Below are 24,309 nucleotides of genomic sequence, written 5' to 3'. Positions count from 1 at the left end.
CCTTTACCCCCGAGGGTGGTTTGCACGTTAATGACCAGGCCAATTTTTACAATTCTTACCACTGTCAGTTTATGAGGTAATAACTCTGGAACGCTTCAACGTATCCCACTGATTCTGAGACTGTTTTTTCGTGACATATTGTACTTCATAATAGTGGTACAAATTCTTCAATATTACTTGTGTTTATTTGTGAAAAAAATGGAAATTTGGCAAAAATTTAGAAAATTTCACAATTTTCAAAATTTGAATTTTTATGCCCTTAAATCAGAGAGCCACACAAAATAGTTAATAAATAACATTTCCGGCATGTCTACTTTACATCAGCACAATTTTGGAACCAAAATTTATTTTTGTTAGGAAGTTATATGGCTTAAAAGTTCACCAGCGATTTCTTATTTTTACAGCAAAATTTACAAAACCATTTTTTTAGGGACCACATCACATTTGAAGTGACTTTGAGGGGCCTTTATGACAGAAAATACACAAAAGTGATGCCATTCTAAAAACTGCATCCGTCAAGGTGCTCAAAATCATATTCAAGAAGTTTATCAACCTTTCAGGTGCTTCACAGGAATTTTTGAAACGTGGAAGAAAAAAATGAACATTTAACTTTTTTCACAAAAATGTTACTTTAGACCCCAATTTTTTTATTTTCGCAAGGGTAACAGGAAAAAATGGATCGCAAAATTTGTTGTTGTGCAATTTCACCTGAGCACGCTGATACCCAACATGTGGGGGAAAACCACTGTTTGGTCGCACGGCAGGGTTCGGAATGGAAGGACCGCCATTTGACTTTTTGAATTTAAAATTTGCTTGAATAATTAGCGGACGCCATGTTGCGTTTGGAGAGCCCCTGATGTGCCTAAACAGTGGAAACCCCCCACAAATGACACGATTTTCTAAAGTAGACCCCTCAGGGAACTTATCTAGATGTGTGGTGAGCACCCTGAACCCCGAGGTGCTTCACAGAAGTTTATAACATGGAGCCGTGAAAATAAGAAAATCAAACTTTTTCCACAAAAATGATATTTTAGCTAGTGTTGAGCCACCCCCGTAGTGTTCGAGTTCGGTTCGGTTCGTCGAACACCCGTGTGTTCGCCGAACTGTTCGTCGAACTGTTCGTCGAACACCTTCGAACACCGTTAAAACCAATGGCAGGCAAACAAAAACACATAGAAACACATAGAAAACACCTTCAAAGGTGTCCAAAAGCTGACAAACTGCTCAGAAGACATAACTAACACATGGAAAAGTGACAAGTACATATAGTCATGCGAAAATAAAAGAGGTGGAGGAGTAAAAGGAGGGGGAGACACAGATATAGGCATGTCATGCCCTTCTAAAATCCAAAAAGTGAGAAGCCGAGACGGCCAGTCCGCTCCTGCCCGTGCCACCTCCGTGTCGCCGGGTTTGTGCCAGAGCCGCGGTGAACCCTGATGGCCAGCCCCCCTCTCCCAATACTGGTGCCTGTCCGCTGGTGGGTCGAGCAAGCCCCCCTGTGGTGGAGGCAGCTCTAAGCTTTTTAATTTAAATTGTATCTCTAATTTGAATGAATACACTTTAAATCCATTTACAAGGATCTATTGGAGGGCAAGTCTCATGCCAGCAGCCGCGTAATTCCAGCTCCAGTAGCGTCCACTAAAGCTGCTGCAGTTAAAAAGCTTTTATAAGGATCGAGCTCGGCTGTCCACCGCAAGGCATCCTACTGCCAGTCCCAGCCCCTATGCCTTGGGGTGCCTCCTGATGCTCTTCACTGAGTATCCCGTGGTCCCGAAGCATTTCCTTTGAAAAAATGAAGTGTCCAAACTACAGGTGGTGTAGCTTGCTTAACAGCCGGGATAATCCGCTGACTAGCAGACCCTGCTACTAGGCACAAAGTATTTCCTGGGCTAGATGCAGTTAAAAATTTGAAATTAGATACTCTCGTTGGATGCTGAGAAAGCATTCCATAGAGTCTCCTGGCACGCCATATATGATTCTCTTAAAAAGCTTGGGGTAGGGGTCTAGGGGACCCTTTTATAGCCAAAATCATGGCCCTGTATCGCAATACGTCACCTAGGCTGAAGATAAATGGAACTGTAGCACCCTGAGGGCTCGGTTGCTACAGAGGTATTGCACCTCACCCAGAGGTGTGATATCTCACTCTCAGGTAAGGATGTAGTGTGGATCAGGACCCGACACCTGCATGCATTACACCACATTGCCGTGGGGCAGGGCGACCAATATGCCCCTGAGATGGGCACGACAGTCCCTGTCCCTGGCTGGAGTGGGGGGAGGGAACACTGAGGAAGGGGAACCCTGTAGTGCAGGAGCAGGGAGGAAGCAGTTCCTGGGTGCATTGAGAAGGGAGTATAAAAGGTGGGCACCATCTTAGTTCAGTGCAGAGAAGTCTGAGCAGAAGTGGCAGGGAGCAGGGGCTCTGCATGAGCTCTGCTCCGGAGGCGGGCCTAGTAACAGAGGCCCAGGCCTGGAAGAGGGAGAAGGAAGGAAGAGGAGCGGAGAAGGCTCCAGGAACGAGGAACGAAGGGATCTCAGGGGTGCGGACGGGCGAGTCGCCACCGCACGCCAGAATCCACCTGCGTGGAGGGGTCAGGCCAAAGGGGGAGACCGGTCCCCGAAACTAGTGGAGGCAGGAAACGACCCTCAGCTAGAAACAGGAGGCTGTGACATTTTATGTGGCGCAGCCCCTTGCTACACCCGCTAGGAAGGCACCACATAGGGTCAGGGAAACTGGCGCCAAGTTTACCAAGAGGAGGCCCGAGGCAGCCGGACAGAAGGGTTGGTAAGAAAGGCCAGACAAAGGACACACAAAGGGGGTCCTGTGAAGCGCTCCAAAGTTATCTGGGAGTTGTCTGAGCCCCTCACCTGGTGAGCACAGTACGACGTGGGCAGCCGTTACCTGCAGACGTGGTCTGGATAATAAGAACTGTGAGTAAAGGCCCTGGACTGCATCACTGACTCCGTGTCATTACTGCTGCTGCCCTGCACCATCACCCCCATCCTCCGCATACACTGCCCTGAGGCTATACTCCTCCCGTGGGGAGTTATGCTACGCTCTGCTGCACCCACAACACCAGCCTCAGCGGTCTGCCCTGGAGCGGCGGTTCACTCTGACCGCAATCCACGGGTGGCGTAGTCGGACATTTAAACATCAAAACCACATAAATAGTTCCGCCACTGGTTTGACCGCCCTGAGCCACGGAACCGGGTTGCCGCCACGGAGACTACAACCACCAGCATCCACCAAAAAGGGTCCGGCTCCGGGTGTCCCAAGGCCCAGGGGGCGCGTCAGAACATTTTCATCACCTTTCACAATCACCAATGGGACAAGGCAGGGATGTTCTCTGTCCCCTCTCTTATACATCCTAGTGACGGAGCACCTGCTCTCATCAATTCGCCATAACCCCAATATTAGGTGGATTGAGGTGGGAGGCACCGAGTACAAGTGCTCTCTATTTGCTGATGATGTCCTAGTATATATCACTCAATCACATATATCCATCCATGCTGTTATGGCTGAAATAGATCACTTTGTTACATGGTCAAATTTTAAAATCAATGCAGCGAAGTCTGAGGCCCTCGATGTCTCCCTCCCCAAATCCATATAGGATTCCATCCAGTCCAACTTTCCCTTTGCCTGGCCCTCACAGGGTATCAAATACTTAGGAATTCCTATTCATAGAGACCTCTCCCATCTATGTTATCTTAATTTTGGGCCCTTTATTGAACAACTCCATACAGACCACGGTTGGCAAGTTAGAACTGTAAGATTCACTACGTGAACCACTGGTGTTTTGTGGAAAAGCACATGTACACTGTGTTCCAAATTATTATGCAAAAAGTGTTTAGGAGTGATAAGGGAAGAATTTGTTTGTTTGTCAGTTAAACTCATTGATGGTGATGTGTGTCAGGGCTCTTTATATCACTGTAAGCAATTGCAGACACCAGTGCTAATTAGTTTGTCAGGTGTGTCCAATGAAAGGCAAGACTACTTAAGAAGGCTCTCTCACATTATTCAGCAGCCTACATTTTCTGCCAAAATGGGAAAGAAAAAGGATGTGTCGGCTGCTGAGAAGCAACAAATTGTGGAGTGTTTAGGTCAAGGCATGACTACAATCAACATTGTGCGATGATCAGGATGAAGTGTCTTGGCAATCAAGAAGTATGTAGCTGATTCACAGTACACACGTGTGCGTGCTGATAAGGGCAAATTGAGGACTCTTTCCTACAGGCAATTACGTCAGGTTGAAAGAGCAGCGGCAAAAAAGCCTTGTCATAGCAGCAGACAAGTTTTTGAAGCTGCTTGTGCCTCCAACGTCCCCCGAACAACAAGATGCAGGGTCCTTCAGAGGTTTGCAGCTGTGCATACGCCATCCTGTCGACCTCCTCTATTCACTTCACACAAGCAGAAACGGCTCCAGTGGGCCAAACATTACATGAAGACTGATTTCAAAACTGTTTTGTTCACGGATGAGTGCCGTGCAGCGCTCGATGGTCCAGATGGATGGAGTGGAGGATGGATGGTTGATGGACACCCCACGCAAACACGGCTACAGCGCCAACAAGGAGGAGGTGGAGTAATGTTTTGGGCTGGAATCATGGGGAGAGAGATTGTCGGCCCCTTTAGGATCCCTGAAGGCGCTAAAGATGAACTCCATAATGTATGTGGATTTTCTCAAACAGCACTTCCTGCCATGGTTCAAGAAGAAGAACCGTGTATTTCACAGCAAGATCATTTTTCTGCATGATAATGCACCATCTCATGCTGCACATAAAACATCTGCATCTCTGGCTGATATGGGCATAAAAGGGGACAAACTTATGGTGTGACCCCCATGCTCCCCTGACCTCTACCCCATTCAGAACCTTTGGAGCATCATTAAAAGGAGTGTCTATGATGGCGGGAGGCAGTTCACATCTAAGCAACAGCTCTGGGAGGGTATTCTGTCCTCATGCAAAACAATTGAAGCAGAAACCATCCAAAACCTGACAAATTCAATGGACGAGAGAGTTCAGAAGCTCCTTTCGAACAAGGGGTCCTATGTGAAAATGTAACATCACCTAGAATAAAGTTTTGAGTTGAAAACTGTTTGATTTCAGTTTCTAACAACCTGCTAATGCTTATAATTTCAAAAATGACCATTTTTTTGGTCTTTATTAAAATGAAAAGGTTGATCGAAAAGTTTGGGGGATCTAAGAGTGTGGCAACCCAGTAGTCATGATTACTTCGAATTCTGACAATATGAGGGTCATGCTGCAGGTAGTGCAGCAAGAAGGCACTTATGTGTCTTGCGCATCTCGGAGCCCCAAAATTATTTTCCGGGCTAGATGCAGCTAAAAATTATTTTTAATTTTAAATCTGGTGGAGCTTATTATAGATGGCCTAATAGGATCAGTGCTGCACACTGCTACAAAGCCCAAATTATTTTCCAGTCAAGATACAGATAAACATGATTAGTAATTTGAAAGCTTAAAACGGTTGGTAGGGTGATTTTAAACAATCATCAAGCTTTTACTCTCCCCAGGATGACACAGGGGTAGAAAAGTCGTTTCGGATCCATGATTTGTTCATCTTTATGAACGTGAGTCTGTCTACATTATCAGTGGAGAGCCGCGTGCGCTTATCTGTCAGCACACCACCAGCAGCGCTGAACACACGTTCAGACAGAACGCTGGCTGTGGGGCATGACAAGATCTCCAAGGCGTAAGTGGCTAGCTCCGGCCATTTATCCAGATTGGAAGCCCAAAAAGAGCAAGGGTCCAGTGACACAGTCGTGGCTTCAATGTTTACTTGGAGATACTCCTGTACCATCGTCTCTAGGCGTTGACTATGTGTCAGACTTCTTGTCTCCTGTGGCCTTGCAAAGGATGGGCTAAAAAAGTGGTGAAATGATTCCGCAAAATTGATGTTACCACCAGATACTGTGGTTCTGTTACGGTTTGAGTGCTGAACACTTGACGGTCCCACGGTTGGCAAGTTGGAACTGTGAGATTCACTACGTGCACCACTGGTATTTTGTGGAAAAGCACATGTAAGATTCTGCAACAGTCTCTGCTGATACTCCTGCATGCGTGCATCCCTTTCTATGGCAGGAATAATTTCTGCAAATTTACTTTTGTACCGGGGATCTAACAGTGTGGCAACCCAGTAGTCAGGATTATTTCTAATTCTCACAATTCGAGGGTCATGTTGCAGGTAGTGCAGCAAGAAGGCACTCATGTGTGTTGCGCATCCAGGAGCACCAAGTCCCTGTTGTGTTGGTGGCGAGGTAACAATCATGCTTCCTTCCTCTGTCCTCTCCCCCCAACCTCGCACAACAGAAATGTGATCAAGGTCTCCCTCATCTGATGAGTCTTCCATCAGTTCGTCCTCCACTTCTTCCTGGGCTCCTGCACCTTCCTCACTAGTTTGGCTGCTACCATGCGCCCTGGTAAAACCATCTCCCCCACCCTCACATGCCTGCCGCCTTGGTGCTGCCGACCGTCTGGACCTTGCAGATGTTAGCCCTTCCGCATACAACTCCTCCTCCTCTACTTCCTCCACCTCCTCTTGTGCCACCACCTGACTCCGAATTCTGTTTAACATGTGCTCCAGCATGTAAATCACCGGAATAGTCATGCTGATAATGGCATCGTCAGCACTAAACATCTTCGTCGCCATTTCAAAACTGTGCAGAAGGGTGCATAGGTCCCTGATCTGAGACCACTCCTCCAGCGTGATTTGCCCGACCTCTGAATCTCGTTGGCCCAGGCTATACGTCAGAACGTATTGCACCAGGGCTTGTCGGTGCTGCCACAGTCGCTGCAACATGTGCAGAGTTGAATTCCACCGGGTAGGCACATCGCATTTTAGCCGGTGAAGTGGCAGGCCCAACGACTTCTGTAGAGATGTAAGTCGCTGAGCTGCGGGATGCGAACGGCGGAAGTGAGCACACAGCGACCGTGCCCTCTGCAGAAGGCCATCTAGTCTGGGATAGTGGGCTAAAAATTGCTGGACAACCAGGTTCAACACGTGAGCCATACAAGGCACGTGTGTGACATTGCCCCGGCGAAGGGCCGCACCCAGGTTTGCAGCATTGTCGCACACGGCCTTCCCTGGTTTCAGGTCCAGTGGAGACAACCATTCATGAAATTGGTTCTCCAGAGCTGACCACAACTCCTCAGCTGTGTGACTCACATTTCCCAGACATTTCAATGTAAAAACCGCCTGATGAATCATAGAATCATAGAATCATAGAATGGTAGAGTTGGAAGGGTCCTCCTGGGTCATCTGGTCCAACCCCCTGCTCAAAGCAGATTCACTAGATCATCTCAGACAGATGTCTGTCCAGCCTCTGTTTGAAGACGTCCATTGAAGGGGAACTCACCACCTCTCGTGGCAGCCTGTTCCACTCATTAATCACCCTAAATGTCAAAAAGTTTTTTCTAATATCTAATCTGTGTCTCCTCCCATTTAGTTTCATCCCATTGCTTCTAGTCTTTCCTTGTGCAAATGAGAATAAAGATGATCCTTCTACAATGTGACAGCCCTTGACATATTTGTAGACAGCTATTAAGTCTCCTCTCAGTCTTCTTTTTTGCAAGCTAAACATTCCCAAATCCTGCAACCGTTCCTCATAGGACATGGTTTGCAGACCAGTCACCATTCTGGTCGCTCTTCTCTGAACTTGCTCCAGTTTGTCTATGTCTTTTTTAAAATGTGGTGCCCAAAACTGTACACAGTATTCCAGATTAGGTCTGACCAAAGAGGAGTAAAGACCGATAATGACTTCACGTGATCTAGACTGTATGCTTCTGTTAATACATCCCAGAATTGTATTTGCCTTTTTTGCTGCTGCATCACACTGTTGACTCATGTTCAGTCTATGATCTATTAGTATACCTAAGTCTTTTTCACATGTACTGTTGCTTAGCTCTATTCCTCCCATTCTGTATATGCTTTTTTCATTTTTATTGCCCAGATGTAGTACTTTGCATTTTTCCCTGTTAAAAACCATTCTGTTGGTTGCTGCCCACTGCTCCAGTTTATTTAGGTCTTTTTGAATCCTCTCTCTCTCTTCTCTAGTATTAGCTATCCCTCCTAGCTTTGTTGAGCCCTACTGCCAGCATAGTAAGGAGGTGTGCAGGATCCCTTCTGCGCAGTTAGAAAGTTTGTGGCATGACCAGACAGGCTTTGGGTGCAGGTGGAAGACCGAGAGGAGGTTGAGGAGGCAGAAGCAGTGGAGGAACTTTGACATAAAGAGGATTGACGCACAACTCGTGGGGACGGCAAGACTTGGACAGCAGCCCCTTGTCCTGCTGTCACCATAGTTACCCAGTGCCCAGTCAGCGACATGTAACGCCCCTGTCCATGCCTACTCGTCCAAGTGTCTGTGGTGAAATGCACCCTGTCACACACAGAGTTTCTCAAAGAAGCGGTGATGTTGTGTGCGACATGCTGGTGGAGCGCAGGCACACCTTTCTTTGAGAAGTAGTGCCGACTGGGCATCTGGTACTGGGGCACTGCGACGGACATAAGGTCTCGAAAATCCTCTGTGTCCACCAGGCGGAAAGGCAGCATTTCTGTAGCCAAGAGCTTGCAGATGGTGAAATTCAACCTCTTAGCTTTCTCATGGCTAGGAGGAAATGGTCTTTTACTTGTCCACATCTGAGGGACCGAGGGCTGGCTATTGTGCTTAGACGGGGTTGATAAGGGTGTCCCCGGCAAACTGCCGGTCTGTGAGGAAGATGCAGGCGGACATGTTAGGTTGCCTTGATCCAAAGGTGGTGCTATCGATGTCGGACAGCGCTCAACACCAGCTGCTGTTACCACCTCCAAAGAAAATGATGACCTGCCAATCACGCTGGCTGTTGCGGGTAAAGAGGTGGCAGGTCTGCGCCCCAAAACAGGTGTGACTGCTGTCCCCCCAGTCACAGAGGATGAAGAGGCCGCGGATGCACAAGATATGGCAGACGGTGGTTGGCCCGGCCGGCTAGGCCGCATTGTAGCACACTGAGCTTCCCACTGCAACTTATGCTTCATGTCCATGTGCCGGTTCATGCATGAAGTACTCAAACTATGTATTTTTTGGCCTCTACTTAGCTTTTGCTGACAAATGTTACAGATAACACGAGTTGGGTCATCTTTATCGATCTGAAAAAATGCCCAGGCTATGCAAGGCTTAGCACCCATGCGACCTGAAGAGCCACCAAGACTTGTGGTGAGAGGCAGAGTTGTGTTTGAGGATGCAGTTGTTGACGTGCTTCCAGTACTACGTCTCTGTCCAGGAAGGCGCAACCTGACCTCGTCGTCACTAGCATCTTCCTCCACCTCCTCTGCTGACCTCATCTCTTGGCTGACTGTGGGTTGACAGTAAGTGGGATCTCCAACCTCATCATCATCACCCTGTGTGTTATCACACCCGTCGTCCTCAGAGCCAACCTGTTCCTGCCCTGACAAAAAACTAAAGTTGTCGCTCCAATCAGGTATTTGAGTCTTATCATCGTATTCCTCATTGTCTCCACCAACAGGAGTTACAGTTTGGGAATGAGGGTCTACATTATGGTCAGAACCTTCTGCGTCTGGTCCTGGATCCGACTCATAAAGATTCTGGGCATCAGTGCAGATCATTTCCTCGTCTGGATTCACAGAAGCGCTGGAGTCGACCTCTGATTCCCAGGCTATAGTATGAGTAAACAGCTCTGCAGACTCAACCATCTGTTCTACCTCATACTCAGACGGGCAGCTGGAGATTTTTGAGCTGTGAGGAAGCAAGTGTGATTTGGGTGACACCTTTGAGGACTGGAGTATTTGTGATGTTGAAGTTGATGTGGAGGAGAGCCCACTTAAAGGAGCACTTGATATCCGTTGAAGCACCTGCTGTTTTTGTGCCTCATCTGGAATTTGTAGCGATTGGCGTGGCCGTAAGAAAGGGATCTTATCACATTGTCCGCTAAAAGAAGTAGACATTTTAGTTTGGCTGGAAGATGGTCTTTCTTCTGCAGATGTTACTGTTGCTTTAACACCTACCCCACAGACACAACCTTTTTTCCCCTTCCCAACACGCCTACTCCCCTTTCCACCAGCAGCAGGCCTTTTTCCACTCATTTTGGTGGTTAACTAATTCACAACTCTGGAGTTGTTTGCACAAAAAAACAATGGATGGTAACCGAGCAGAGCTGAGTGGCCAAACTGTGGTAATAGGCCAAAACTATTGGCTGGGTTAGATGCAGAAAAAAATATATTCAGTTTGCAACCTGATGGAGGTCAGTATAGATGGACTAATACAACAAGTCCCACACACAGCTAGAAGCCCAAATATTATTTCAGAGGTACTGTAGATGCAGATACAAATTATTTTTAATTTGCAACCTGATGGAGGTCAGTATAGATGGACTAATACAACAAGTCCCACACACAGCTAGAAGCCCAAATATTTTTTCAGAGGTACTGTAGATGCAGATAAAAATTATTTTTAATTTGCAACCTGATGGAGGTCAGTATAGATGGACTAATAGAGAAAGTCCGACACACTGCTAGAAGGCCAAATATTTTTTCAGAGCTAGATGCAGAAAAAATTATATTCAGTTTGCAACCTGATGGAGGTCAGTATAGATGGATTAATAGAACAAGACCCACACACAGCTAGAAGCCCAATATTTTTTCAGAGGTAGATGCAGAAAAAAATATATTCAGTTTGCAACCTGATGGAGGTCAGTATAGATGGACTAATACAACAAGTCCCACACACAGCTAGAAGCCCAAATATTTTTTCAGAGGTAGATGCAGAAAAAAATATATTCAGTTTGCAACCTGATGGAGGTCAGTATAGATGGACTAATACAACAAGTCCCACACACAGCTAGAAGCCCAAATATTTTTTCAGAGGTACTGTAGATGCAGATACAAATTATTTTTAATTTGCAACCTGATGGAGGTCAGTATAGATGGACTGATACAACAAGTCCCACACACAGCTAGAAGCCCAAATATTTTTTCAGAGGTACTGTAGATGTAGAAAAAAATTATTTTTAATTTGCAACCTGATGGAGGTCAGTATAGATGGACTAATAGAGAAAGTCCGACACACTGCTAGAAGGCCAAATATTTTTTCAGAGCTAGATGCAGAAAAAAATTATATTCAGTTTGCAACCTGATGGAGGTCAGTATAGATGGATTAATAGAACAAGACCCACACACAGCTAGAAGCCCAATATTTTTTCAGAGGTAGATGCAGAAAAAAATATATTCAGTTTGCAACCTGATGGAGGTCAGTATAGATGGACTAATACAACAAGTCCCACACACAGCTAGAAGCCCAAATATTTTTTCAGAGGTACTGTAGATGCAGATACAAATTATTTTTAATTTGCAACCTGATGGAGGTCAGTATAGATGGACTAATACAACAAGTCCCACACACAGCTAGAAGCCCAAATATTTTTTCAGAGGTAGATGCAGAAAAAAATATATTCAGTTTGCAACCTGATGGAGGTCAGTATAGATGGACAAATACAAGTCCCACACACAGCTAGAAGCCCAAATATTTTTTCAGAGGTACTGTAGATGCAGATACAAATTATTTTTAATTTGCAACCTGATGGAGGTCAGTATAGATGGACTAATACAACAAGTCCCACACACAGCTAGAAGCCCAAATATTTTTTCAGAGGTACTGTAGATGCAGATAAAAATTATTTTTAATTTGCAACCTGATGGAGGTCAGTATAGATGGACTAATAGAGAAAGTCTGACACACTGCTAGAAGGCCACATATTTTTTCAGAGCTAGATGCAGAAAAAAATTATATTCAGTTTGCAACCTGATGGAGGTCAGTATAGATGGATTAATAGAACAAGACCCACACACAGCTAGAAGCCCAATATTTTTTCAGAGGTAGATGCAGAAAAATATATATTCAGTTTGCAACCAGATGGAGGTCAGTATAGATGGACTAATACAACAAGTCCCACACACAGCTAGAAGCCCAAATATTTTTTCAGAGGTACTGTAGATGCAGATAAAAATTATTTTTAATTTGCAACCTGATGGAGGTCAGTATAGATGGACTAATACAACAAGTCCCACACACAGCTAGAAGCCCAAATATTTTTTCAGAGGTACTGTAGATGCAGATACAAATTATTTTTAATTTGCAACCTGATGGAGGTCAGTATAGATGGACTAATACAACAAGTCCCACACACAGCTAGAAGCCCAAATATTTTTTCAGAGGTAGATGCAGAAAAAAATATATTCAGTTTGCAACCTGATGGAGGTCCGTATAGATGGACTAATACAACAAATCCCACACACAGCTAGAAGCCCAAATATTTTTTCAGAGGTACTGTAGATGCAGATACAAATTATTTTTAATTTGCAACCTGATGGAGGTCAGTATAGATGGACTAATACAACAAGTCCCACACACAGCTAGAAGCCCAAATATTTTTTCAGAGGTACTGTAGATGCAGATACAAATTATTTTTAATTTGCAACCTGATGGGGGTCAGTATAGATGGACTAATAGAGAAAGTCCGACACACTGCTAGAAGGCCAAATATTTTTTCAGAGCTAGATGCAGAAAAAAATTATATTCAGTTTGCAACCTGATGGAGGTCAGTATAGATGGATTAATAGAACAAGACCCACACACAGCTAGAAGCCCAATATTTTTTCAGAGGTAGATGCAGAAAAAAATATATTCAGTTTGCAACCTGATGGAGGTCAGTATAGATGGACTAATACAACAAGTCCCACACACAGCTAGAAGCCCAAATATTTTTTCAGAGGTACTGTAGATGCAGATACAAATTATTTTTAATTTGCAACCTGATGGAGGTCAGTATAGATGGACTAATACAACAAGTCCCACACACAGCTAGAAGCCCAAATATTTTTTCAGAGGTAGATGCAGAAAAAAATATATTCAGTTTGCAACCTGATGGAGGTCAGTATAGATGGACTAATACAACAAGTCCCACACACAGCTAGAAGCCCAAATATTTTTTCAGAGGTACTGTAGATGCAGATAAAAATTATTTTTAATTTGCAACCTGATGGAGGTCAGTATAGATGGACTAATACAACAAGTCCCACACACAGCTAGAAGCCCAAATATTTTTTCAGAGGTACTGTAGATGCAGATACAAATTATTTTTAATTTGCAACCTGATGGAGGTCAGTATAGATGGACTAATAGAATGATGCTATGCCCAAAAGATTTTACTTCACTAGGTGCAGTAAAAAAATTGGTATTCTATACACAGGTGGTATATCTTGCAGCACAGATAGGCTACTCCTCTGACCAACACACTCTGCACTAGGCCAAAAAGGATTAGCTTTGCTAGATTCAGCCAAATGCTGTGAAAAAAACTTGCACAGCACTGGCACAGACCTGCCTGGCAAAAACTGATAGGAACTGATGTAACCTAGTCCTGAAAAGGACTCCAATTACAATTAGTCTTTACTCCCACAACCTATCTATTTAAGAGCACAGACCTCCCTGATAAAAGTCGTAGGAAATGCTGTAACCTAGTCCTTAAAAGGACTGCAATCACAACTATTCCCTACTCCCAAGCTATCTGTAGATTTGTGCAAAAATTGGCTTGAAATTAACAAGGTATAGCGCACACAGCAACAGCGGTGCCGTCTAACACGCAGCTGCAGCAGTGAGAAAATGGTGGCGACGGGGAAAATGGCTTGGTCTTATAGGGCAAGGACATGTGACATACACTGCCAATGACACATGCCCTTGCTTGTGTGAAAAAAAGCACTTCGCTCCGTGTGTGCGCTGCTGATAGGCTGACAGATTGCACCTCCCCACTGCAAATGCGGGAAAGAGAAAAAAAAATGGAGATCTTCATTGTTCCTGCAGAGATCCATCCCCTGCCCCTCCCCCCACCCCGCTGTACACTCAAACTGCGTATTAACATTAATTTTCATCATTACTGAGAAAAAATCCAGTTATGATTTTGGTGCACGAACAGTTATCGAACATAACCTCGAACAGCCGAATTTTTATCAAATTGTTCGTGTTCGCCGAACGGCTCGAACACCGCCCAAAACAGCTCGAATTTGAGATTGGCGAACAGTTCGAGTAGAACAACGCTCATCTCTAATTTTAGCCTCAGATTTTTTATTTTCACAAGGGTAAGAGGAGAAAATGGACCCCAAAAACTGTTGTGCTATTTCTTCTGAGTATGCCGATACTCCATATGTGTGGGAAATACACTGTTTGGGTGCACGGCGGGGTTCAGAAAGGAAGCAGCACTCTGTGACTTTTTGAACGCAAAATTGGCTGGAATCAAGAGCAGAGGCCATGTTGCTTTTGGAGAGCCCCAGATGTGCCTAAATAGTGGAAACCCCCACAAGTGACCTCAATTTGGAAACTAGACCCCTCAAGGATTTTATCAAGGGGTATTGTGAACATTTTGAACCCAGAGGTACAACACAGAATTGATAACATTAGGTCATCATATTGAATAAGCTGTCATTAGTCTTGAGCGCAAATGCTCACTACATGAGTTTGCATCGGGTGCTCAGGTATGCACCATGTAACGCGGGTGCTCGAGTGACATGCTCGAGGCCCTGCCTCGCATGTTTCATGGTTGTTTGACACCCAAAAAAAACATGCGGGGATCGTTTGTGCATGACAGGCAATCCATGCAACATTTATTGGCCATAGAGCATATGAGGCGGAGACTCGAGCATGTCACTCGAGCACCCGCAATACTCGGTGCATACCTGAGCACCCGATGCAAACTCAAGTAGCGAGCACATGCGCTCAACACTAGTTGCCATTTCGTCATAATTTTTTTTATTTTACTTTTGAAAAAATCCCAACCCTAGCACAACCCTAACCCTAGAGTTTATTTTTTACGCCTTTCCTCGTGCGGTATAAGTGATTAGACAACTTTATTCTTCGGGTCGGTGTGATTACAGCGATGCCAGATTCATATCGGGTTTTTCTGATTGACAGCTGTCACACACTAAAAGATGCTTTTTTTTTCAAAGACTAGTTTTTGCATTGCCATATTTTGAGAGCTATAATTTTTCCATATTTCGGCCAACAGAGTCATGTGATGGCTTGATTTTGCGTGACAAGTTGACATTTTTTTATTGATACCATTTTTGGAGATGTGACATTTTTTGATCGCTTTCTATTTCGATTTTTGGGAGGCAGAATTAACAAAAACCAACAATCCAGGAATTGTTTTTTTCGTCTTTTTCATGATTTTCCGCGTGTGGTAAAATTGATAAGGCAGCATTATTCTTCGGGTCAGTACGTTTACAACGGTACCACATTTACATAGTTTTTTGTGTTTTGGTGCTTTTACACAATAAAAACTATTTTATAGAAAAAAGATTTTTTTTATCACTTTATTCTGAGAGTTATAACTTTTTTATTTTTCGGCTGATGGAGGAGTATGGCAGCTTGTGTTTTGCGGGATAAGATGACGTTTTCAGCAGTACCATTTTTATTTACATTTTGTCTTTTTGATCCATTTTTTGTATGGCGGTATGATGATAAAGCATCGATTTTTGCTTTGTTTTTAATTTATTTTTTTTTACCGTGTTTACTAAAGGGGTTGACTAGTGGGACAATTTTATAGGTCAGGTCGTTCCGGAAGCAGCGATGCAAAAATATGTGTACTTTTATTGTTTTTTTTTTCCATAATAATATTTATTTATGGGTACAGTACATTTTTATTTTTTGAGGATTATTTTTTTAATTTTTTTTTAAATATTTTAAATTTTTTTTTATTTTTTTTTCACTTTCTTACACTTTTTTTACTTGTACACTATGTCCCACTATGGGACTTTCACTTTTTGCAGCCTCATGGCTTATATAGTATAGAGATGCAGCAGCATCTCTATGCTATATACAGCCTATCAGTGCTGCACAGGGAGAAGTTACTTTGGTAGCGCACTGTGCATGACCAAAGTAACTTATTGCCTCTTGGTGACCCGGATGTCATCATTGACTACATTGGGTCACCATGACAACATTCGGAACCGGCACAGACAGCGCGGGATGCCGGAGAGGAGGTAAGTATCGGCGCTTACCTCCCCTTGCTCTCGGAATGCTGCGATCAACTTCGATCGCAGCTTTTAGGGGGTTAATGTGCCAGGAGTGGTGCTTGACCGCTCCTGTCACATAATACCAGGTATCAGTTGTGACAATTAACTGACACCCGGCGGCGATCGCCCTGCACCGCTTGTGTGTGGGCGCGATCTTAGCATGTGTAATAGTACGTAGCTGTTCCATAAGGCCCAGGGCGCAGCTACGTACTATGACCTCATCATAAAGGGGTTAAAGCGCACCTGTCAGCAGGATTGTGCTCAGTAAATTACATACACTGTCAGGTGAGCGACATTACACTAATATGATACCTTGGCTGATTAAATCCATTCTATCTAGTGCTCTGCTTACATATTCATCTGTATGCTCTTATGACAGCTCATTGTTCCTTCACTGACCTGCTTCCTATTTTACATGATGCATCTAAAATCTGACATGTCTCTCTCCGTGTGTGGCACCACAATAATGCCGAGCAAGCAGGCGCGTTGCCTGGGCGTTGTGTTTGACACCAATCTCTCCTTCACCTTCCACATACAATCTCTTGCCCACTCTTGTCGCTTGCACCTGAAGAACATCTCTAGAATCCGCCCCTTTCTCACCTTAGAAACAGCAAAAACCCTCACTGTTGCCCTGATCCACTCCTGCCTCGACTACTGTAACTCTCTCTTAATTGGACTCCCCCTCACTCGACTTTCCCCCCTCTAGTCCATCCTTAATGCTGCAGCCAGGGTCATCTATCTGGCTAATCGTTACTCAGACGCTTCCGCTCTGTGCCAGTCATTGCACTGGCTGCCCATGAATTATAGGATCCGATTTAAATTGCTTGTTCTCACCCACAAAGCTCTCCACAGTGTGGCACCCCCCTACATCTCTTCCCTCATCTCTGTTTATCGGCCTACCCGTTTTCTACGCTCTGCAAGCGACTTTCGACTAACATCCGCACTAATCCGTATCTCCCACTCCCGGCTTCAAGACTTCTCTCGAGCTGCACCTATTCTTTGGAATGCTCTACCCCAAGAAATTAGGATGAACCACAACTTACACAGTTTTAGGCGCTCCCTAAAAACACATTTGTTTAGGGCGGCCTATCACGTTCCCTAATCAAAGTCCTTTTATATTCTTATAGCCCATTCCTTATTTCTCCAAACATAAGTCTCCACCGAACCAAAAAGCACTACAGATACTGGATGGTGATAAGCTCATGCAGCCTTTATCTATCCCTCATCCCCTCAAGATGGCTGGACCATCCTTGTAAATAAGCCATTGTACTTTGGGTCACCCCCACCTCATTGTAGATTGTAAGCTCTTAGGAGCAGGGTCGTCATTATTTTTGCTGTAATTATTGTATTATCTTTAGCTATGTTACTTATGACTGTTGTACATGAACCTGTGAATTGTTAAGCGCTGAGGAATATGTTGGCGCTATATAAATAAAGATTATTATTATTATTTATTATCTAGTAGTGCGGGGCTAGGTAAAATAGGAGACAGCTCACTGTGCCTTCACTGACCTGCCTCCTATTTTACCTAGCCCCGCACTACTTGATGCATTATGTAAAATAGGAGGCAGGTCAGTGAAGGCGCAGTGACATGTCATAAGAGCATGCAGAGCACCCGATAGAGCGCCTCCCACAGGCCGCTCCGGAGCACGAGCATATCATTATCTCCAAACTGAAAGTAAAGATTACACAAGAACCGCAGGACGGATTTCATCAACCAAGGTATCATTTTAATCAGTGTATTGACGCCCATCTGACAGTGTATGTAGTTTACTTAGCACAATCCTGCTGACAGGTGCGCTTTAAGGAACAATTTGTATTTCTATTGACAAGATTTAAAGTGGTATTCCCATCACCAAGATCCTATCCCAATATGTAGTAGGTGTAATAATCATAATATTAGCAAATACCACCAATTAGAAATGTAGTATAGTTTTTCTGATTCGCTATGTCTCTTTCCTCATGTGCAGGCTTGGAAGGACCTTAGGTATCCATGGTTATGACCACTAGCAACAAGCTATCTAACTGTCACTCTATCAGTGGTGATCTCGGATATGGGAATATCCCTTAAATATACCATTCTGAAAAACAGCAGGCAAACTAGTTTTCTGGGGTTTTTTTTGTCTCTCATCTTTATGGTGATTTTTGTAAGGTAAAAATGATGTCTTAACTTATTGAATAAGTCACTATGGCTGCTGTGTTGCCAATAGTGTTGAGCGAATTTGTTCGGCATTTCATGTTATCTGCGTGACAGCTCGGCAAATCAGGCATGTTCATGGGCGGAGCCGATTTTTTGGCGCGAACAAGCCGGAACCCCGAACACGAACACGAATTTGAAATGACGAACAAATTCGCTCAACATTAGTTGCCAACCATATTCTGCAATACGTACATTTTTATTTTTGTATCGATAGCGCTATGTAATGTCATTTTTTTGTGATGTGATCTCTAGTTTTTGTTACTACCATTTCAAGAAAGGTTGTTAAAAATAAAAAAACTATTTTGTCATGGTTATTTTGTATCATGCTAGATATAAATCACATCTATATATATATATATAATCGTCTAATTCTGTCTGTTTGTCTGTAACAGAAATCCCGTGTCGCTGATTGGTTGCGCCAGCCGCCCGGGACCAATCAGCGACAGGCGCAGTCCGGCCGTGAATTGGCGCAGGACTTGAACCACGCGTCGCTGATTGGTGGCGGCCGGCCGCGACCAATCAGCGATATTGGCGCGGATACTTTAAATTAACCCCCCAATATATCCCCCCAGGGCCCCTAATGAATTTCGTAAATACCTCATGTTGCCAATACTGCCTGTGAGTAGCGCTATCGCTGACCGCGCACAGGCAGCACGTAATTCCCCCGGCTGCAGCCGGCTCTTGCTTCAGCTTATGTCACGACTGAATAGGTTCTGTCAGTCACAGTGCCACGTAATTCACTCACGTTTACTGAATAAGTTCTGTCAGTCACAGTGCCACGTAATTCACTCACGTTTACTGAATAAGTTCTGTCAGTCACAGTGCCACGTACTTCTGTCACGTTTACTGAGCACGCTCTGTCAGTCACAGAGCGCTGAACAGATACTTCTTTACTGTATGCTATCACGATTTACGCTTCCTGTCTTCCAATGGGTCTTAAGCGAAAAATACGCCAATGAGGATGACAGAATAAACTACATACATATTCTAGAATACCCAATGAGTTAGAATCGGGCCACCATCTAGTGATATTATAATAGTTCTGAAACTTATGGATGTTACAATATGTTTCTTTTTAATATTATTTTTTATAGTACTGGGAAAAGCATTTTTTTGTAATGTTTTATCTTTTTTTACATTTTTCAACTTTTTTTCATTTTAGTTATTTTTTAGCTTTTCATATTTTTAGTCCTACTAAGAGAAGTGAACATGCAGGTAATTGCTTACAAAAAACTCTGGAACATTTTAATGGGACGAAAGATGAAGACTTTTTCCTTTGTCTGCTTAGATGCCAAGCTTGGTATTGACCATGGCTTCCAAAGGCCAATGCAAGAGGAGCCTCACTGTATACTGCAGCTGGTTTCTGGACCATTTGAATTAAGTTTAGCTCCTAAGCCTGCTCCATACAACTTCTTCCAGCTTAAAGGGATTGTCCAATCTTGTGGTGAAAGTTTTACAGTCAGTCTAGGTGCAGACTTCTGAATCCTTACAGAGCATGCACATCATGATGTCAGGATTCTCCTGTGTCTATGCCAAAACCAGGCTGTCATATACTGAGTAATAATGGCTGATAATTTCTACATGATGACAGACATTTGTAAGACTTGATATACCTGCAATACCCAGTAAATCCTTCACCAAGTTCACTTAGATCAAATATTGATAAACTACTGTTTACGTAGCCTCGAAGACATCTGAAACACAAAAACATATTTGGATTAAGGACACAAAATAAGGACCAATAGAATGTATCATATAAGTCATTAAAAGGCAAGTATTACTTCTCATGTCTGTATCCTTCATCTTGGCAGGGTCCATACTTAAAGGCGTATACAAAGCGTGGGATATAATCAGAGGTGATCGCAATGACAAAGGCATTTGTAATAACTGCCAGAACACCAATTCCTTCCAAAATCCCATACCAGATTCCTAAAAGTGTATTAAAATTATGGGTTAAAATTATATAAATGACTTTCTCAGCAAAAAGCTATTGAATTTTTATTAGCTGCTCTACAATCTGGGGTTCAATATAATTACTATGGGGGAGTGGCTGAGCATGTGTGACCAGAAGCAATCAACTCATTAGATGGACATGCACATTGTCATACACTTTGAACACCAAGTGAGGTCATATCATGTAATCTTAAGTGGATTGGGTTTTCTAGTCTCAATAGTGTTACGTGGATGCCGTAACAGAGAGGGACCAGAAGATCGTGGTGTCTGGTTACACAAACTTCTGCACTTATTAAAACTGCTTCACCATCCTATTAAACAGGTTTTCCTTGCTCTGTTATTACAAGGGTTAAACAGTTCAGTTGATCTCCGGGAGCTCTCCATCCTGAATTGTCTCAGCTGTTCTGTGTTGGCCACTCCCCTCTGGTATTTATGCTCGCCACTGGCACTTGAGAGTTGCCAGTGATAGTCCTACTTCCTGGTTTGGTGTTGAAGGAAAAAGTTCAGTGTTTGGAGTTTGCGGTTGGAGAGTTTTTCTGGAGACTGCTGTGTGGAGTTGGTTTGCGCCTTTATCCTTATCTTCTCACATTTGGTTTCCCCTTCCTATAACTCCCCTGTTTCCCACTCTGTTGTTTTGTGAATGTATTTGTATGATTGTAATTTTCATTCATCCCTGTCTGTTTACCCCTGTCTGTCTGGTTAATGTTTTCCTATGCACTTCGGCTCCTCACTTCCTTGGGTGGGGAAGGGATAGGATAAAGGTTAATTTAGGAGCATAGTTAGCTATGAGACCCCGGCGTCTCCATCATCCAGGGTAATCCGGGGGAAAGGGATAGATTAGTTTCAGAAATCGGATAGGTGTCCACAGTCACTTGTCACTTTGTGGCAGCTAGTGTCTGAATAATTGGGAATATGTGAAAAAGAAGAATTCATCCAAAAGTGTCTATTGTTTAGCTAAACAAATAAGTATTATGGTAATCATCAATTGATTCTTTCTACCCAAACCAGGGGCAGCATGCATCGGAACCTAGCTGCGCAATAGCAGCTAGGTACATTTTTCTATGAAATGCTTTGGCATTTCAGAGAAAATATTCTTTAAAGATCTAATTTCTCTCAGTACCACTGCAAGTGCCTCACAAGTCTCTTCTGTAGCGAGAGACCTGTCAATCACCTACAGAGAGACGCTGATAAAAGTCAGATGGGTGTGGACCCGAACTAGTCTCATATTTGACCATGGTCTCTGGCCAAATCTTAAAACACTGGTATTTCAGAGAAAATTAAACCTGGCTGCCATTGTGCATTGCATTGTGCATATTTTGGACAACATGAATTAGATGACAGGATATATTTTAAAGAGAATCTGTCTGTAGAATCAATCAACCCTCCTAAGCTGTCTATATGGGCATGTAGGTCGTAGAAAGTATAACAAAATGATGCCTTGATATCTTATCCATTTTTATTATATGTAAATGAGCTGTTCATGACTAAGGGCCGGACACTGATCTGCATGAGAATCTGCCTCCAGAGATTATTATAAATAAAAGGAGGTGTTACCAGCGTGAGACATGTAATGAATGACAGTCTGCTCTCCTAAACTCACTGCAGAGCTGAACTTTGTCTCATTATAAAAACATTTGCAGTTAGTTATCCTCTTATAGTTCTTTAGTTTCCATCTCACAGGAAGTTTGCGGGGGTGGAGAGGCAGTACAGCTGAGCTGACAGCACTATGAGAGGAGGAGAGCTGCAGTTTCAATTGTACTTGTGATAAGAAAGTTCAACTCTGCTGTACTGTTAGTTGTGATTACATACAGCTCTGCCATGTGATCAGGTGAGTAGACTGTCAGTCATTACATGTCTCCCACTGGTAACATCCCCTTTATTTAAAATAGGTTCTGGAAGGAGATGTGTCTCACCCATAAATCTTAACAGCACATCTATAATATAACCGGGGATGCGTGTCTCTGTCTGAAGCCTCGATAGACTGTGCATGCCCGACGTGCAGTCTGGCTCCAGACAGAAGCACGCATCCAGCAGTTACAGGTAAGAGGAGTGTGTATGGTGCCGGAGATCACAGTATGCGTAGACACTGAATGCATACCGCGATCTCTGGCGCCATACTTACCTGACCGGGAGGAGCGTTGCCGCGGCACCTATCTTCGCCGGAGACCGAGGCAGGAGTGAGGCATCGGATCGGCGCATGTGCATAGTGCTATCCGGTGCAATTTTACTGAAGACATTTACAGTGTGTCTTCAGCAAAACGGCGCCGGACAGCGCGGTGCTCCGGCGCCACACTCCTCCCCCGGCCTCCGGCAGAACAGGACGCAGCAGTGCTGGAGCATAGAGAAGAAAGGTGAGTATAACTGTTTTTTTTTTTTTGTATGTGTGTACAGTGTGAAAATGATGAGGGGGCCACACATACCAGGATTGGAGGGTGAGTGGGCCACAAACACCAGGATTGTGGGGTGAGGGGACCATGCATATACCAGGATTGTGCGGTGAGGGGATCATGCATACCAGGATGAGGGGTACCACACATACCAGGATTGGGGAGTGAGGGGTACCACACATAACAGGATTGGGGTGTGAGCGGACCATGCATACCAGGATTGCGGGGTGAGGGGACCATGCATACCAAGATTTGGGGGTGAGGGGTACCACACATACCAGGATTGGGGGGTTAGAGGACCACGCATAACAGGATTGGGGGGTGAGTGGAACCACACATACCAGGATTGGGGTGTGAGGGGGCCATGCCTACCAGGATTGGGGGGTGAGGGGACCATGCACACCAGGACTGGGGGTGAGGGGTACCACACATACCAGGATTGAGGGGTGAGGGGACCATGCATACCAGGATTGGGGGGTGAGGGGTGCCACACATACCAGGATTGTGGGATGAGGGGACCATGCATACAAGGATTGGGGGGTGAGGTGTACCACACATACCAGGATTGGTGGGTGAGAGGACCATGCATACAAGGATTGGTGGGTGAGGGGACCATGCATACAAGGATTTGGGGGTGAGGGGTACCACACATACCAGGATTGGTGGGTGAGGGGACCATGCATACGAAGATTGGGGGGTAGGGGTACCACGCATACCAGGATTGAAGGGTGAGGAGTACCACACATACCAGGATTGGGGGGTGAGGGGACCATGCATACCAGAATTGGAGGGTGAGGGGTACTACGCATACCAGGATTGGGGGGTGAGGGGTACCACACATAACAGGATTGGGGGGTAAGGGGACCATGCATACAAGGATTGGGGGGTGAGGGGACCATGCATATACCAGGATTGGGGGGTGAGGGGACCATGCATACCAGGATGAGGGGTACGACACATACCATTATTGGGGGATGAGGGGCCCATGCATACCAGGATTGGGGGGTGAGGGGACCATGCATACCAGGATTGCGGGGTGAGGGGACCATGCATACAAGGATTGGGGGTGAGGGGACCATGCATACCAGGATTGGGGGATGAAGGGACCATGCATACCAGGATTGGGGGGTGAGGAGATCATGCATACCAGGATTGGGGGGTGAGGGGTGCCATGCATACCAGAATAGAGATGAGGGGTACCATACATACCAGGATAGGAATGTGAGGTACCATGCATACCAGGATGAGGGATGGGGTGCCATGCATACAAGGATGAGGGTTACCATGCATACCAGGATAAGAATGAGGGGTGCCATGCATACTAGGATGATGGATTGGGTGCCATGCATACCAGGTTTCTGGGATGAGGAGGCCATACATACCAGAATTGGGATGAGGGGTGCCATGCATATCAGGATTGGGGATGAGGAGCCCATGCATACCAGGATAGGGATGAGGAGTGCCATGCATACCAGGATGGGGGTGAGAGAGCCATGCATACCAGGATTGGGGATGAGGGGTGCCATGCATATCAGGATTGGGGATGAGGGGTGCCATGCATACATAACAAGATTGGAGATGAGGGGTGCCACGCATACCAGGATTGGGGATGAGGGGTGCCATGCATACCAGGATTGGGGATGAGGGGTGCCATGCATACCAGGATTGGGGACGAGGGGTGCCATGTATACCAGGATTGGGGATGA

General features: G+C 44.7%; 1 protein-coding gene across 2 annotated transcripts in view; it reads right to left on the bottom strand.

Moving 5' to 3' along the window:
• The window catches only part of ANO3 (anoctamin 3), a 955,742-nt gene that overhangs the window by 5,737 nt on the left and 925,696 nt on the right, over positions 1-24,309 (bottom strand). For both annotated transcript variants that reach the window (XM_073658056.1, XM_073658057.1), the window contains exons 24-25: positions 20,045-20,192; positions 19,877-19,957 (exon numbers count right to left, since the gene is read on the bottom strand). In XM_073658056.1, the coding sequence (XP_073514157.1) occupies positions 19,877-19,957; positions 20,045-20,192 (229 nt within the window). The remainder of the gene's footprint in view (positions 1-19,876; positions 19,958-20,044; positions 20,193-24,309) is intronic.

This window comes from Phyllobates terribilis, unplaced genomic scaffold (genome assembly GCF_046119375.1).
Source record: "Phyllobates terribilis strain yellow unplaced genomic scaffold, ASM4611937v1 Scaffold_13__5_contigs__length_258822181, whole genome shotgun sequence".
Lineage (NCBI taxonomy): Eukaryota > Metazoa > Chordata > Amphibia > Anura > Dendrobatidae > Phyllobates > Phyllobates terribilis.
Note: the sequence above shows the minus strand (reverse complement) of the source record. Positions and strands in the feature narration are given on the sequence as shown.